This window comes from Oryctolagus cuniculus, chromosome 8, assembly GCF_964237555.1.
Source record: "Oryctolagus cuniculus chromosome 8, mOryCun1.1, whole genome shotgun sequence".
NCBI lineage: Eukaryota > Metazoa > Chordata > Mammalia > Lagomorpha > Leporidae > Oryctolagus > Oryctolagus cuniculus.
In genome coordinates, this window is record NC_091439.1 from 135,422,767 (window position 1) to 135,438,579 (window position 15,813).

The 15,813-nt window shown below is 38.7% G+C and overlaps 1 protein-coding gene across 6 annotated transcripts in view; it reads left to right on the forward strand.

The window, feature by feature from the left end:
* Positions 1 to 15,813, forward strand: part of FSTL5 (follistatin like 5) — an 837,077-nt gene that overhangs the window by 414,200 nt on the left and 407,064 nt on the right. For all 6 annotated transcript variants that reach the window (XM_051831718.2, XM_051831717.2, XM_051831719.2 and 3 more), the window contains exon 5: positions 5,292 to 5,488. In XM_051831718.2, the coding sequence (XP_051687678.2) occupies positions 5,292 to 5,488 (197 nt within the window). The remainder of the gene's footprint in view (positions 1 to 5,291; positions 5,489 to 15,813) is intronic.

The window sequence follows — 15,813 nt, forward strand, 5'->3', positions numbered from 1 at the left end:
TGTAATTTTTATTTTTTTGGGTTTCAATATCTTAGCTTACATTGACATGAAATTAATCAAACTCTAAATATAATCTTTAAAAATTATATGCTTTTAATTGAAGAATTTGCACTGAAAGGAAAAAAATTGATAATTTTTACTAGTGGATGGTAGGGAAGGATTACATTGTAATTTACAGAGTAAGAACAAATTAAGCCTTTAAAAAACATATCATAATTGAGAGCATATGCAATAGTGAGCACTTACCATCTGAGAACTGACTGCTGCACTATCAGTTACGGAAAGCGTGATTATCCTCAGTCTTGCAGAGGCAAGGAGAGGATCTTCTGCTACACAGGTACAGCCATTTGATTGTGCAACCTGCAGATTTTTTTTTTTTAAGTGCCCTTGGAATGATTGCATCAAGCATCAGTACAGCCCAGGTTTCACTGCATCCATGGGAGGGAAGCCGATGGACGGATGTCGTCTTCATCAGTGTTACTTTCCATGTCTAGAACAGCAACAGTGATGCAGCTTTCTTACTGTTGCCCCAGAGTAGGAAGTGAAGCCAGGAACAGTTCTTTCCCTTGGCTATACCAATCCTTTTGACAGTAAACTCTCAAAAAATTATTTACTTGCTTGAAAGGCAAAGATGCTGGGAGTTGGGGTGGGGTGGTTTCTCATAGAGAGAGAGAGAGAGAGAGAGAGAGAAATGGTGGGGTGCAGAGAGAGAGAGAGAGAATCTTCCTCCATCAGCTGGTTCACTCTCCAAATAGCTGCGATGCCAAGGCTGGGCCAGAAGGAAGTCAAGAGCTTGGAACTCCATCTGGGTCTCCAAGGTGGGTGGCAGAGTCCTAAGCTGTGGGGCCATCATCTGCTGCCTTCCTGGTGCCTATGGGTTGTTTAACCTGCTGTGCCACAACAGTGGGTCCAGAAAAGGATACTGCTAATGTAGCAGATAAACAACCAGGAACAACTCAGCTTCCTGCCTAATACTATTCTTCGATAGGGACCTCAATTTCTAATCATTTATTCTTCTTCATTAACTTCGTTAATTCCATTTCTTTCCCATTGATAATTATAAAATGATGGTAACTATTAAGTGCTTCTAAACCCTGATTTTGTGTTAATCTCTTAACTCACTGTAACATAAAACTAGTTCATTTTATTCTTGAAATATGAAGTCTGCTCCATTTATTCATTAATTTTTTCCTTTAAAGTCACCAATTATCTTCAATTAAGGAATCCAATTAGCATGTTGTTTCATCCTACTTCTTTACTCTGAGATGTTTGACATTCAGTCACATTATTTCTTGAAAAGTTATTTCCCCTTTTGCGTTCTCACCATTAATTTCCCACAGATTACTTCTTACCTCTAAGGTACTTTTTGATTATTTATTTCCTTTCCTTTCCTTTTTTTTTCAAATAAAATTTGCAATTTCTTTTTTCTCTGTCTCTTATGTAACCATGCTATTCACTCAATTTACAAATAAACCTTGGGCAAATTTATTGAATTCATATAAAAGTTTAACCATTAATTGGCCATTAAAAAAACAGTGCTGAAGATGAAAGACGTAAAGTTAGCAGATACAAGAGGTATTTTTCCTGTGTGTAAAAGTCATTTGGCCCCTTTCTAGATCTGTAGAGTTCTCAAAGCAATGGCTTGGGGTGAGGACGGGGAGCGGAGAAAGAGAGAGTGCATGCCATCCATCCTGTAAGCGCCTGCAATGTCCTCCAGTTGAGCCAAGCCAAAGCTGGGAGCCAGCATCGCAGTCCAGGTTTCCCATTTCACTGGCAGGGACCCAACTACTTGCCTGCTTGCCTGGCTTTGAGTCCCAGCTCCTCTCCAAATATCAGCTTACTGCTGATACACACCCTGGGAGGCGGCAGGTGAGGGCTCAGATAATTGGGTCCCCACTACCCATGTGATCTGTCTGGTCTGTGTTTCTGTCTCCTGGCTATGTCATGGCCCAGCTCCAGTTGATGTAAGCATTTGAGGAATGAACTAGCAGATGGGAGATCTCGCTCTGTCTCCCTGTGTCTCCCTGTCTGCTTGTGTTTCAAATAAATAAAAAATAATTAATTAAATGTAACATAATAGATATATTTGCTACTAAAAGAGATTGCAACTGATTTTATTACAAGTAGCAAAAAGATGTGCATAATTTCATGGCTGCATTCCGTTCATTTCCATACACTGTGAATGCATCGGCTGCAATAACTTTGTTATTTTTGTGGATTATCAGCAGCCACTCCAATGCGTGGCCTTGAGAAGAAATTTAATTTGTAGAATGAGAGTATGGATGGATATATTATGATGATTACATTGATTGATTAGAACATAAACACAATCATAGCTCAAACTGTATCCTTTTCCATCATTTTAAATACTAGGGAGATATCTGTAATGCTTAAACTCTGTTTCCATCTGCCTTTCACCAGCTTTCGATGTTTTCATTGCCTGGGCCCAGAGTCAACTTTCTGTCCCAGAACTCCCTTCCCCCTCTGGCAATCAATAGAGATGAAGGAGATCTGGATCCAGATCCTGCAATGCAGAACATGGCTACTGGAATGGTCTGTTATGTCTTTCCCCATTCTTCCATCACGAATTCCTCTCCTTCTTGATGGACAAACGCACGCACACACAGGAGCACAACATACAACCATATCTGAGCACTTCTCTGTGCCGCTTTCCCAGACACCCAAATTGCTAGCTCTGACTCTGGGCCTGATCACTTCTCTATTTTGGCAGTGAGTTCCCTGCTATTATGAAAGCATATTCGTATTATTATTCCTTAGTGAGAACAGAATAATGCAAAAATGACTTAATCTGCTGCCCAAAGTTTACATTTTGTTGTATGGAAAGAACTTCTTGACAGGACTGCTGAACCCTAAAATTGCTGAACAGCAGTAGTCATTTCACCGTCTATGAAAAATAAAATCATCTCTCATCTCTCTAGGACAGATTGTTTTCCATTTTGTCCTGAAAGAGAATAAGACTTCAAATATTGTTTTCAACTCCCTGCCTTTCAGACATATACTGAAACATCTTCAGAAAATTTTTTAAATTGTGGATGCTGTCATAGCCTAATATTTATATAGGCATTACCTATAATATAGGCAATAATAGAGGTTTTTCTTCTAAAAAGTATGTTGCAAAAACTTGCAGATAATATAATACTTTTTCATTTGAGAATTGCGTTATGCATTGTATCTTAGTGTAATATATTTTATGTCACATTTGTTATCAATAATTTGCCTTTTGTTGCCAATACTATTTATAAAGATATCATCATGGTGTCATTTTTAGTAAATTCCTTTGTATGTAATATGTGAACATAGTAGAGGAATTACAGGGTTTTTTGAGAAATATTAAGAAGAGCAATAGTTTTCTTAACTTTAATGTTTCAGTATTTTGCTGGTTATTACATGGGAGATACTGCAAATTTGTAATGCAGTTACTTCAAGTTTTATAGAGATTAAATTTATAAAGTGAATGCCTCAGGATACAAGATTCAAATATAAATCATGCTATACCTTGAGTGTCCTGCAAAGAGAGAAATGAGTAACAGCACTAAGAAGACTTTTACAAGAATACTGATGAGACTCATGTCAGAATTTATAAAAAGTGTTAAATATATATAAATACATAAATACATGTATATTTTTTTTTCAAAACAAATCCAGATACCTTAAAGTATTTTTGAAGAATTTTGTATAATTACCCTGAATCATTATGTTAAATCAAATGAAACAAGTACAGAAACACAAATATCATGTGATCTGATTTCTGTGTGGAGTCTAAAAAATAAGTGATCTACAAGTTAAAGATATAGTGACCTGGACTTGTGACATAAGGGGTAAAACCGCCACCTGTAGTGCCAGCATCCTTTATGGGCGCCTGTTCAAGGTGCCGGTTCTAGTCCTGGCTCCTCCACTTCCAATGCAGCTCCCGGCTAGTGTGCCTGAGGAAGCAGCAGACGATGGCCCAAGCGTGTGGACCTCTGCACTCACATGGGAGACCTATAAGATGTTCCAGGCTCCTGGATTCAGATCAGCACAGCTCTGGCCTTTGTGACCATTTGGGTAGTGAACCAACAGATAGAAGATATCTCTGTGTCTCTGTAACACTTCTTTTCATGTAAATAAATAATTGTTTAAATATTTTATTTATTTATTTGAGAGGTAGCGTTACAGACAGTGAGAGGGAGAGACAGAGAGAAAGATCTTCCTTCCATTAGTTCACTCCTCAGATGGCCGCAGTGGCCAGAACTACGCTGATCCAAAGCCAGGAGCCAGGTGGCAGGTGCTTCTTCCAAGTCTCCCATGCGGGTGCAGGGGCCCAAGCACTTGGGCCATCTTCTACTGCTTTCCTAGGCCATAGCAGAGAGATGGATTGGAAGAGGGGCAGCCAGAACCAGAACCGGCGCCCATATGGGCTGCCGGCACCACAGGTGGAGGATTATCTTACTGCACCATGGCACCGGCTCCAATAAATGTTTTTTAAAAAGTTATAATGGGGGTTAACAGAGATTGCAAAAGGATGTATACAGAAGAGATGTTAGGTGGGCATTAGATTATAACTAGATGGGAGAAAAAAGTTTCGGGACTCTATTTTTAATGTACTGTATGTTTTTCTGTTAAGAAAAGACTAGGAGATAGGATTTTTGATTTTTTCACTGTAAAGAAATGTCAAATGCTTGAAATGATAAATATATTTACCTGATTGAACTTTGTACAATGTATACATGGAATAAAATCTCACATTCAACCTCATGACTATGTTTATATTTATGTGTCTTTAAATTTTAAAATATTATAATGTTATTTTTAAGTCTGTTATGTTTTTTTGAACCCAGGTATAATTGATTGAAAATATGAAATCCAACACAGTTTAACCTCCTATCTAGGGCAATTCACTAATTTTCCTTTACTCCATTTTCTGCAGCTATAAAACTATTGGTGTAGAGATGTGTGGTGAGGGGTCAAACTAAGACAATGAATCTATTAAGTTACGGAGGCAATAGGAACTATCATATTTGTTTGTGTCTCTTCTAGCACCAATGCTTTCCCCAAAAAGATACTACATAGTGCTTAGGTTGTTCTTAGATTTGACAGAAATGAAAGTTTTCTATCCTACTATAAAAGTACCCCATCCCCTTTCCTAATACATATGGTTAAATATACAAAATCATAAATAAAAGATATAGAAGACATGTTGCCCATATAACATCAGTTTCTCAATAGTAATAAATTAAATTATTTCTTCTCAATAATTTTACTCTGAAAATAACCTAGTTCTTTTGTTACAGGTGATAACTGCAAGACCACTGAATACATCAAGATGAAAAGCATGCTTTTAGACTTACAAAATCAAAAATATATTACACAAGAAAATGAAAATCCTAATGATGATGACATATTTCGGAAGAAGCTATTGGTGGATCAAATGTTTAAATATTTTGATGCAGACAATAATGGACTTGTAGATATTAATGAACTAACTCAGGTATGATTAATTATTATATCAATAAAATTCATTAAAGATAGCATACACATATATTTATGTTTTGCTAAATGCATTGCGTAACACTGCTACTACTAATAATAATAAATTTAAACTATATCATTAATGAGTGTGAGAATACAACATTTTAAGACCAGAGTTTGGCTGGAATATAAGCAATGTTAATTTCAAATGGCATTTATATGATGGTATACAGTTTAAATACAAATATTTGCTTTTGATAGATTTCTATACCTTAAATACCTAAAGCAGTTTCAAATTCCCTATATTACAGAATTTATAAAATTGCATCTGATGTAATGAGTAAATTTCTATTAGTCAATAAAAGCTTATCAATAATTCAGAGACACTATTGACAATTGAGCACTTTGTAGCACAGTATACATAAATTATATGAGATTGAATCACCAGCATACCTCAGTACATGTCAGTGATGAGGGACCCATTATAATGTATTCAATCTGATTTTATTATTAAGTCCACATTATTATGGTGCATTTCTTTGCAAAGTTGTCAATAAAATTATATATATGTATATATAAATACACACGTATAAACAATTATTAAGGATAAGATTTTTAAAAGTAGTTCTTTCTTAAGAGCTATTTGGCAAAATACAGATATTATCATGTGGGGGTCACTAAGACATACAGTCTAGTTTAAAGGAAATGGTAATACCTAGATTTTGGAGTCTGGATCCAAAATAAGAGAAATAAGCTTTCTCCAAAAATAGATATAGGGCTTAGGGAGTAATGGAGAGAAGAAACCAAATTAGGATAATAGGAAATGGCCATCACATTGATGAATTTCCCTAATTATTTATAATCCATATAACCTAAATTGAAGTGGATTATGCTTCTGTCCTAAACAGTATACATAAGCTTGGGCAGGAAATAGGCTGATTCTATAAACTATGAAAATGTGATCATTTGGAAGCTACTTATCATAGAACCCACACCTAAATCTAAAGGGAAGATGGTTAATTACTGGAGAATGGCAGTGCATAGCACTCCACTCAAACAGCGATATTCAAGTTTCTTAGGGCTGCCATAACACAAAACCACAATGTGGGGTGCTAAAACAGCAAATTTATATTCTCACTCCAGAAGCTGAAAGCATAGAATCAGAGGATTGTCAGGGCCATGCTCCCTCTGAAGTCCCTGGAGGAGGTGCTTCCTCTACTTGTCCAGATTCAGGGAGCCCCAGACATTCCTTGACATGAAGGAATTACTCCAACCCCTGTGTAGTTACATATTGTTCTCCCTGTGTTTGTCTTCACATAGTCCTGACTCTTCTTGTAGGAACACAGGTTAAGGGTCAACTCCAATCTGGAATGGCCAGATTTTGTGTTGTCTAAATGCATCTGCAATGGCTATTTCCAAAGAAAATAAAATTCTGCATTCTAGGGATTAAGACTTTAAAACATCATTTGATGGAAACAATTCAACTTATAATAACATTCATCTGCTACATATCTTGGTCATTTTTTATCTACCTTTAATTTGGACTTGCTTTTTATCTAACAGTGCCTTTATAATTTGAAGATTATGAAGTTGGGAGAGCGAAAACTATGTTCAGAATCTCATTGATCCAAGAGATGCATGAAAGTAGTAATATAGGCCTGTTATGATTTCTGAACTCTTTCTGCATACATCCCATTTTCCTACATAAGGACATCTTGGTTGCTTCCAAATTTAGGCAATAACAAATTATACGGTCTCTATAAATAAATGCACAGATATTTGTGTGGGAATTTCAGCCTTAAGGAAATACAGGGGAGCACAGTCGGTGGGCGGTATGATAAGAATACGTGTAGTTTAGTAAGAAACCGGCAGTGTAAGCTGAAGTGGCTGTACCATTTTCAACCCACCAGCAGTGCATAGGAGACTTCCTATTCCTTCTCACCCTCCGCTGCATGTAGTGTTATCAGTATATAAGCCTTTATCAAATGTGTCTTTTGTGAACATTTTTCTCACAGATGTGTGGTTTGTCTTTGCATGTTCTTGGCATACATCATATTTTTCAGAGTATACATTTTTAATTTCAATGAAGTCTAGTTAATCAATGATGTCTTACATGGATAATGCCTTTGGTGTTGCATCTAAAAATTTATCATGAAACTTGAGATCATCTAGGTTTTGTCCTATGGTATATACTAGGAGTACTGTAGTTTTGCATTTCACATTTAGTTTTCTATACATTTTGAGTAATTTTTTGTGAGAGATTCAAGTCTATATTTAGAACAATTCATTACTTTTGCATTTGGATATCCAGTTGCTCCAAAACCATGTGTTAACAAAAGACTATCTGTTCTATTATATTGCCTTTGTGCCTTTGTCAAAGGTATGCTAATGTTAATTATAGTCTGTGTATAGGCTCTCTATCCGGTTCCATTGATTTATTTATCTATTATTTTGCCAAAATCACAGTATCTTGAATACTGTATCTTTAAAGAATACGTTCAACTCAGGTAGTACTTGGTCTCCTATTTTGTTCTTCAATATTTTGTTGGGCATTTTGGGTCTTAACCCTCCATATAAAGTTTACAGTCAATTTTTTATATCCCTAAAGTAGTTTGATAATTTTCTAATTGGGGTTGTGTTAAATATTTGCTCGAAGTTGGTAGGAAGCATCACCGTGACAATATTGATTCAGAGTTATGAATAAAGACTATGTCTCCATTTATTTATTTATTTGATTTTGACCATCAAGAATCCTGTAGATTACCTTAAAGAAGTATTTTGTTAAATTCATTTTTGGAACTATTCATTTAGTGTAATTTCTTCCATAAATATTTGGGAAAATTCGCCAGTAAATCCCTTTGGATCTGATGTTTTCTGGTTCAGAAAATTATTAATTAGACATCAGTGCCATTTTTAGACAATGATATGCAGATTATCAATTTATTCCTGTATATAAAATATTGAGTTGTAAAGTGTTTGTTTTCCTTATAATGTCCATTGGCTCTTTATGATGGTCTTCTGCATGCATCCCACATCATACAAGTGGCTCATTCCTTTAGAAGAAGAAATGTCACTATCTCTTCTAGCCAGAATCAGCTACATTTAAAAGTAGGTCTTGGCCGGCACCGCTGCTCACTAGGCTAATCCTCTGCCTGCGGTGCCGGCACCCCAGGTTCTAGTCCCGGTTGCGGCGCTGGATGCAGTCCTGGTTGCTCCTCTTCCAGGCCAGCACTCTGCTGTGGCCAGGGAAAGCAGTGGAGGATGGCCCAAGTGCTTGGGCCCTGCACCCACATGGGAGACCAGGAGGAAGCACCTGGTTCCTGGCTTCAGATTGGCGCGGTGTGCAGCGGCAATTTGGGTGGTGAACCAAAGGAAAAGAAAGACCTTTCTCGCTGTCTCTCTCTCTCACTGTCCACTCTGCCTGTCAAAAAAAAAAAAAAAAAAAAAAAGGTAGGTCTTTATAGATAAACTATAAAAAACTTCAGACTTTTAAAATTATTTTAGCACAAGTACTGTTTTTAACGTTCATGTTTTTAGGTTACAGATGCTGTTAAGAACCTATAGGTCAAGTATTCTAACCATTAATACTTATTATTTTATTCATTTACTTGAAGGTATATAATATCATAATATAAATGTTAAAAATGACTTAACTTGGAAGAGCAGGTGGACATCTTGGTGTCATGGGATAATCTGAATCCTGGGGTGACAGTACCCATATCAGAGTGCCTGGTGCCCTGCTTTTACTTCTGATACAGCTTCCTACTAACGTGCATTCTTGAGAGGCAGTGGATAATGGATGACGTACTTGGCTTCCTTCCCCACACATGGTGGAGACTCCCATGGAGTTCCTGGCAGTGGGTTTGCCTGGCCCCACCCCAGTTCTTGTAGATATTAAGGGAGTGAGCTAGCAGATCTCTCTCTGTGTCTGTCTATTCTGCCTCTTTCTCTGGTCTCTGTCTCTTCCTCTCTTTCTCTGTGTCATTCTGCCCTTTAAAAAAATAAAGATAAGTGAACTCTATTATTTTTAAAGATTTATTAATTTTTTTGAAAGAGTTACACAGAGAGAGGAGAGGCAGAGACAGAGAGAGAGAGAGAGAGAGAGAGGTCTTCCATCCAATGGTTCACCCCCTAGTTGGCTGCAACAGCTGGAGCTGTGCCAATCTAAAGCCAGGAGCCAGAAGCTTCCGGGCCTCCCACATGGGTGCAGGGGCCCAAGGACCTGGGCCATCTTCTACTGCTTTCCCAGGCCATAGCAGAGAGCTGGATCAGAAGTGGAGCAGCCAGGACTCCAAACAGCACCCATGTGGGATGCCAGCGCTTCAGGCGATGGCGTTAACCCGGTGCACCACAGGACTGGCCCCAAAATGAGTAAACTTTAAAAAAAGAGTAAATATAGAAAGAATCTTAATGGCATCTACTAGTAATTTATGAATTAGTGCTAGTAAAAATATAATAAATAACTCAATACTGCCAATCAATATTAAAATTAAAGAATATAACTTGATTCTGATGTTTTTAAATGCAGCATAAATACCTAATTGCAATCTATTCTTATTCCACATAAAAATATATTCTGGATTTTCTTTTGTGTATTTACAAGTAAATCAGAGCCCTCTCTAGTTTGGAGGGGAAAAGAAAGACATACTGTAAAACAGTATGTAAAGAGAATAGGATCTGAACAGCTTTTCATAACCACACAATGTTTGCTAGTATGAACTGAGCAGTTATAGAAATATATCCCAGGGCCGGTGCACTTGGTTAATCCTCTGCCTGTGGCCACAACATCCCATATGGTCACTGGGTTCTAGTCCCGGTTGCTCCTCTTCCAGTCCAGCTCTCTGCTGTGGCCTGGGAAGGCAGTGGAGGATGGCCCAAGTGCTTGGGCCCTGCACCTGCATGGGAAACCAGGAGGAAGCACCTGGCTCCTGACTTCGGATCAGCGCAGTGTGCCAGCAGTGGCGGCCATTTGGGGGGTGAACCAAAGGAAGGAAGACCTTTCTCTCTGTTTCTCTCTCTCACTGTCTAACTCTGTCAAATAAATTAAAAAAAAAAAAAGAAAAGAAAGAAATATATCCAATTCAGTCTACTTCTTCACCAATGAGTTTAACCTAAATGTCTGTAACTATACACTTAATCTTTCCATCTAAAGCATGCTTTTGTCTGTACAAAATAGCAATAATAAACTGCAAATTGATTATAAAGTGAAATTTAGAATTTTAAAGAACAATATAAAGGCAATATAACTCACACACAACACATGGCACATTTTTCATTGATGACTGAAGATCTGAAGGAGTTAAAGCAGTTAAAAACTGAAGTAGAGAGATCATCAAAATTAAGATAAAATATGTATTTCAAAAGATCAAAAGGTAATGTTTTAGACAGCAATGGAATAAATGGACTTAAATTGAGTCCTAAGGAACTGTTTTAAAATTATCTTTTTAATGAGAATTATGATTATGGAACATTGGTTCAAATCACATCCCTACTACTTATTATCTGTGTAACCTTTGGCGGGCTATTTAACCTCTCGGATTCAATTTGCCTGTCTATAAACTAACAATAATAGGCCCTCGTACATAAATTTTATGTGGTATGTTATCATTTAGACTATTATTTGAGCCTTAAAAAAACCTGACTAGCACATAGAAAAATGATGTAATTCCTCACTGTAACTGTATTTTCAAATTTCACTTTCATGGGGACACAGTGGATGATAATGGAGACAGAAAGACCACATAACCTTCAGTTAGTGATGAGTGATCGACATGTCCTTTATTATTTATTTATTTTAATGTTTATTTATTTTTTTAAGATTTACTTACGTATTTGAAACCCAGGGTTACAGAGAGGGAGAGGCAGAGAGAGAGACAGAAAGAGAGATCTTCCATCCACAGGTTCACTTCCCACATGGCTGCAAAAAGGCCAGAGCTCAGCTCATCCAAAGCCAGGAGCCAGGAGTTTTTCCTGGCTTCCCATGAGGGTGCAGGGGCTGAAGGACTTAGGACATCTTCTACTGCTCCCAGGCCGTAGCAGAGAGCTGAACTGGAAGTGGAGTGGCCAGGTTTCAAACCAGCACCCATATGGATTGCTGGTGATTTTACCCACTATACCACAATGCCAATCCCTTATTTATGTTTTGTCCACTTAAAATGCAGAGTGGTAGAGAGAGACAGAGAGACAGAGAGAGAGAGAGAGAGAGAGAGAGAGAAGATATCTTCCATCTGCTAGTTCATTCCCCAAATTCCCACAACAGCCAGGACTGAGCCAGGTCCAATCCAGGAGCTCAGAACTCTATCCAGATCTCTTGTCAGCGGCAGGTACTCAAGCCCTTTAGCCATCATTTGTTACCTCCCAAAGATATGTTAGCAGGAAACTAGATGGCAAGTGGAGCAGCTGGGACTCAGACAGGCGCTGACATGAGATGTGAGTGTCAAAGTGGTGGCTTAAATCACTGCACCACAATGCCTAGCACCTCCTCGCCTTTTTGAGACAAATAAAAAAGCCAAACACATTCAGGGTAGGGTGTGTAGCCTGGCATTTCAGATGCGTGTGAGCAGCTCAAAATAAAACATGTAATGTTTACTTTCAGCTCAATTTAAGATGATATTTGTAAAGACATAATGACTACATATTCAGGGAAAATGCCCAATATTCCAGTGGCTATAGAATGACTATGTTTATTTGTCTCCAGGATAGAATTCTTAGAATTTATTAGCGCTCATGCTAGTTATGAGATAGGTAAATAAACACTTCTGCAGAAATTAACAAAATGAATATTATACTATCATTTATTTTTCTAATTAATTGAATTAAGCAGAAAAATTTATCTTCATTTGGAAAGCAGTTTTTTCACTGTAAAATTGATACTATAATGTTTACATGTTCAAAAATATGAATATACATTTCATGATTGCAATGGCTATTGAAAATGATTTTTAAAAATATCTCTTCTCTCTTTGCTGAAAATAAGTAGTTAATGCTTTTCACAAATTCACAACTGTATGACCTTGTACCTTTTCTTGAATCTATGCTGTACTGTCTGCATCTTATTAAAAATAAGTATGTAGAACTCTGAGCAGTCCTCCTCATTCTACCCTGAATGAATTTTGTGCTGTAAAGAGAACCAAAAGTTGTATTTTTCTAAGAAACTTTTTTTAACGTTTATTTATTTTATTTGAAAGACAGAGAAAAATGGGGGGCAGGGAGAGAATCTTCCATCCACTGCTTCGTTCCCCAAATGGCAGCATGACTCGGAGCTGTGCAGGTCTGAAGCCAGGAGCCAGGAGCTTCTTTTGGGTCTCCCATGTTGGTGCAGGGGCCCAAGAACATGGCCATCTTCCGTTCTTTCCAAGCACATTAGCAGGGATGTGGATGGCAGGTGGAGAAGCTAAGACAAACTGGAGCCCATATGGGTTGCTGGTGCTGCAAGTGGTAGCTTCATCCACTGCGCTACATCATTGGGCCCCCAAGAGCCTTTTTTGAAAAGGTTAAAATGTCTGCTTGAGTTCTCCTATCCAAGCTGAATGCACGTCGGAGGTTCATCTCTGTTAGTGTGATATGTCTCCTCTTCCTCTTAATTTGTGTTCTCTAACACTGAGAATTCAGAACTCTCTTTAGTGCTGTTATGAAGTTTGAGCTTCAATTAAAATTGTCCTTGAAGAATGATCGTCCAAAGTGACTTAACTTTCCAAAGTAAATCTCAGAGAGTAATAGTCACTTCAAAAGCCTCAATAAACAAGTAATGCATTTCCTCTTATGAAATCATGGCCACAAACTTAACCAAGAAAGACTGGTGTCTCCTCTAAGGGTTGTAAATACGTCTGTGTGACGGAGCCTCACACACGATTTGTGGTTTTAAAAACATAAATCATTGCTGAAACAGACCTGAATATGTATGGCTTGAAGTCAGAATTTCAGGATTAAATGAGCTAAGGCAAGTGATGTTCCTCCTGGTAAGCCCCCATGTGACAAAAGGTCCCTCCAGGAAAATAGCACTAATACTCTTTTCTTTTTTTTTTCTTTTTGTTTAATTTTTTTGACAGGCAGAGTGGACAGTGAGAGACAGAGAGAAAGGTCTTCCTTTTGCCGTTGGTTCACCCTCCAATGGCTGCCGTGGCCGGCGCGCTGCGGCCGGCGCACCGCGCTGATCCGATGGCAGGAGCCAGGAGCCAGGAGCCAGGTGCTTTTCCTGGTCTCCCATGGGGTGCAGGGCCCAAGCACTTGGGCCATCCTCCACTGCACTCCCTGGCCACAGCAGAGGGCTGGCCTGGAAGAGGGACAACCGGGACAGAATCCAGCGCCCCAACCGGGACTAGAACCCGGTGTGCTGGCGCCGCAAGGCAGAGGATTAGCCTAGTGAGCCGCGGCGCCAGCCTTTTTTTTTTTTTTTTTTTTTTTTTTTTTTTTTTTGCACTAATACTCTTTTTATACTAAAAGGATGATAGAGCTCTTCTGGGTGAGTTGTTCAGTTGCATATTGAAATTACTGAGAATAATATGAGTAAGTATGGACAGAAATATCGTAGACCAGAACTTACATCCATTCATTAATTATAGGTAAAGAACAGAAAAGAATCGTGTAGTTGAATGGCATCCATCTATCATCTATCTATTTAACTTGGGAGAGGAAATACTCCTAAAATGCTGATTAGGAGTTGTTCAGTTGTCTACAGCCTTCCTTGAACTTAAGATGGAGATGTGAGAAAAACTAGCTTCCAATTAAAATTACTGGGCAAACGATTTTATGAAGGAGAAGCTACACTTTTCTAAAATCAATATAACGAAAACATATATTTTTATAAGAAATTCAAAGCAAAAGAGGGTTTCCTAACCAAATGGAAAGAATTTCACAAGAACAGCTTTTGTCTGGGGAGAAATGGGAGTTGGGTCATGTTGGGGGATGTGTAGAACATTATGGAGAGACAGATTTCATAGGTTAACAAGGGTGTTGTGCCAAAAGGAATTTGTTGAAATTTCCCCTTCGAGAATGATGGAAATGCAATTCTTTTTGAAAAAAAGATTATTTATTTATTTATTTTGAAAGTCAGTGTTACAGATAGAGAGAAAGAGAGAGCTCTTCTGTCCACCCATTCCTTCACAGGTAGCTTCATGGCCATCACTGGGCAAGGCCAAAACCTGGAGCCTGGAGCCAGGAGCCAGGAGCTTCATCTGTAACTCCCCTGTGGGTGGCAGAGGCCAAAGCACTTGAATGCTGCTTTTCCCAGGCTATTAGCAAGGAGTTGGCTCCAAAGTGGAGCAGCTAGGATACAAATCAGTGCCCATGTTGGATGCTGGAATTGTAGATGGTAGCTTTACCCATATCATCGCACCAGGCCTGGGCATGTATTTCTTAAATGCATTTCTTAAATTTCTTAAATTAAAAAATTTCTTAAATGATGGTCCCATAGAGTAGTACTACCTTATGTGCAGAGGATGTGTTCCAAGACCACCAGAGGATGCCTGAAACTGAAGATAATACCAACCACTGTATTTCCTTGTTTTTTTTCCTACTAATACATACGTGGCTGTGATAAAGTTTATTCCTAATTTAATGAGAGTAATAGCGGAACACAAAATAGAACAACTATAACGATGCACCACCATAAAACTTCCATCTTCAGTAGCTGTTCACTTTAGGCCCATTATTAAGTAAAATAAGTGCCGCTTGAACAAAAGCACTGTTATACTGTGACAGTCGACCTGATCCATGAGCAGACGGCCTGTGTCACCACCGTGCCAGCAGCACAGAAAGCATGGATCCTCTGTGAAAAGGGATGATCCGTGTCCTGGGTAGAATTCTGCTACTCAGAATTACACACAATTTGAAACTTAGGAATTTCTGGAACTCCTTACTTAATTTTTTCAGACTGCAGTGAAGTATGGGAAACTGAGAGCATGGGCAGTATAACAGGGATAAAGGGAGCTCTATCTATTTGTTTCTCAGGGAAAGATGAGAGGAAACGTAACAGGCTTATTTGATAGAATTGCAGCCTTGGCCGGCGCCATGGCTCACTAGGCTAATCCTCCGCCTTGTGGCACCGGCACACCGGGTTCTAGTCCCGGTCGGGGCGCCGGATTCTGTCCTGGTTGCCCCTCTTCCAGGCCAGCTCTCTGCTGTGGCCCGGGAGTGCAGTGGAGGATGGCCCAGGTGCTTGGGCCCTGCACCCCATGGGAGACCAGGAGAAGCACCTGGCTCCTGGCTTCAGATCAGCGCAATGCGCTGGCCGCAGCGGCCATTGGAGGGTGAACCAATGGCAAAGGAAGACCTTTCTCTCTGTCTCTCTCTCTCACTGTCCACTCTGCCTGTCAAAAAAAAAAAAAAAAAAAAAAAAAAAAAAAA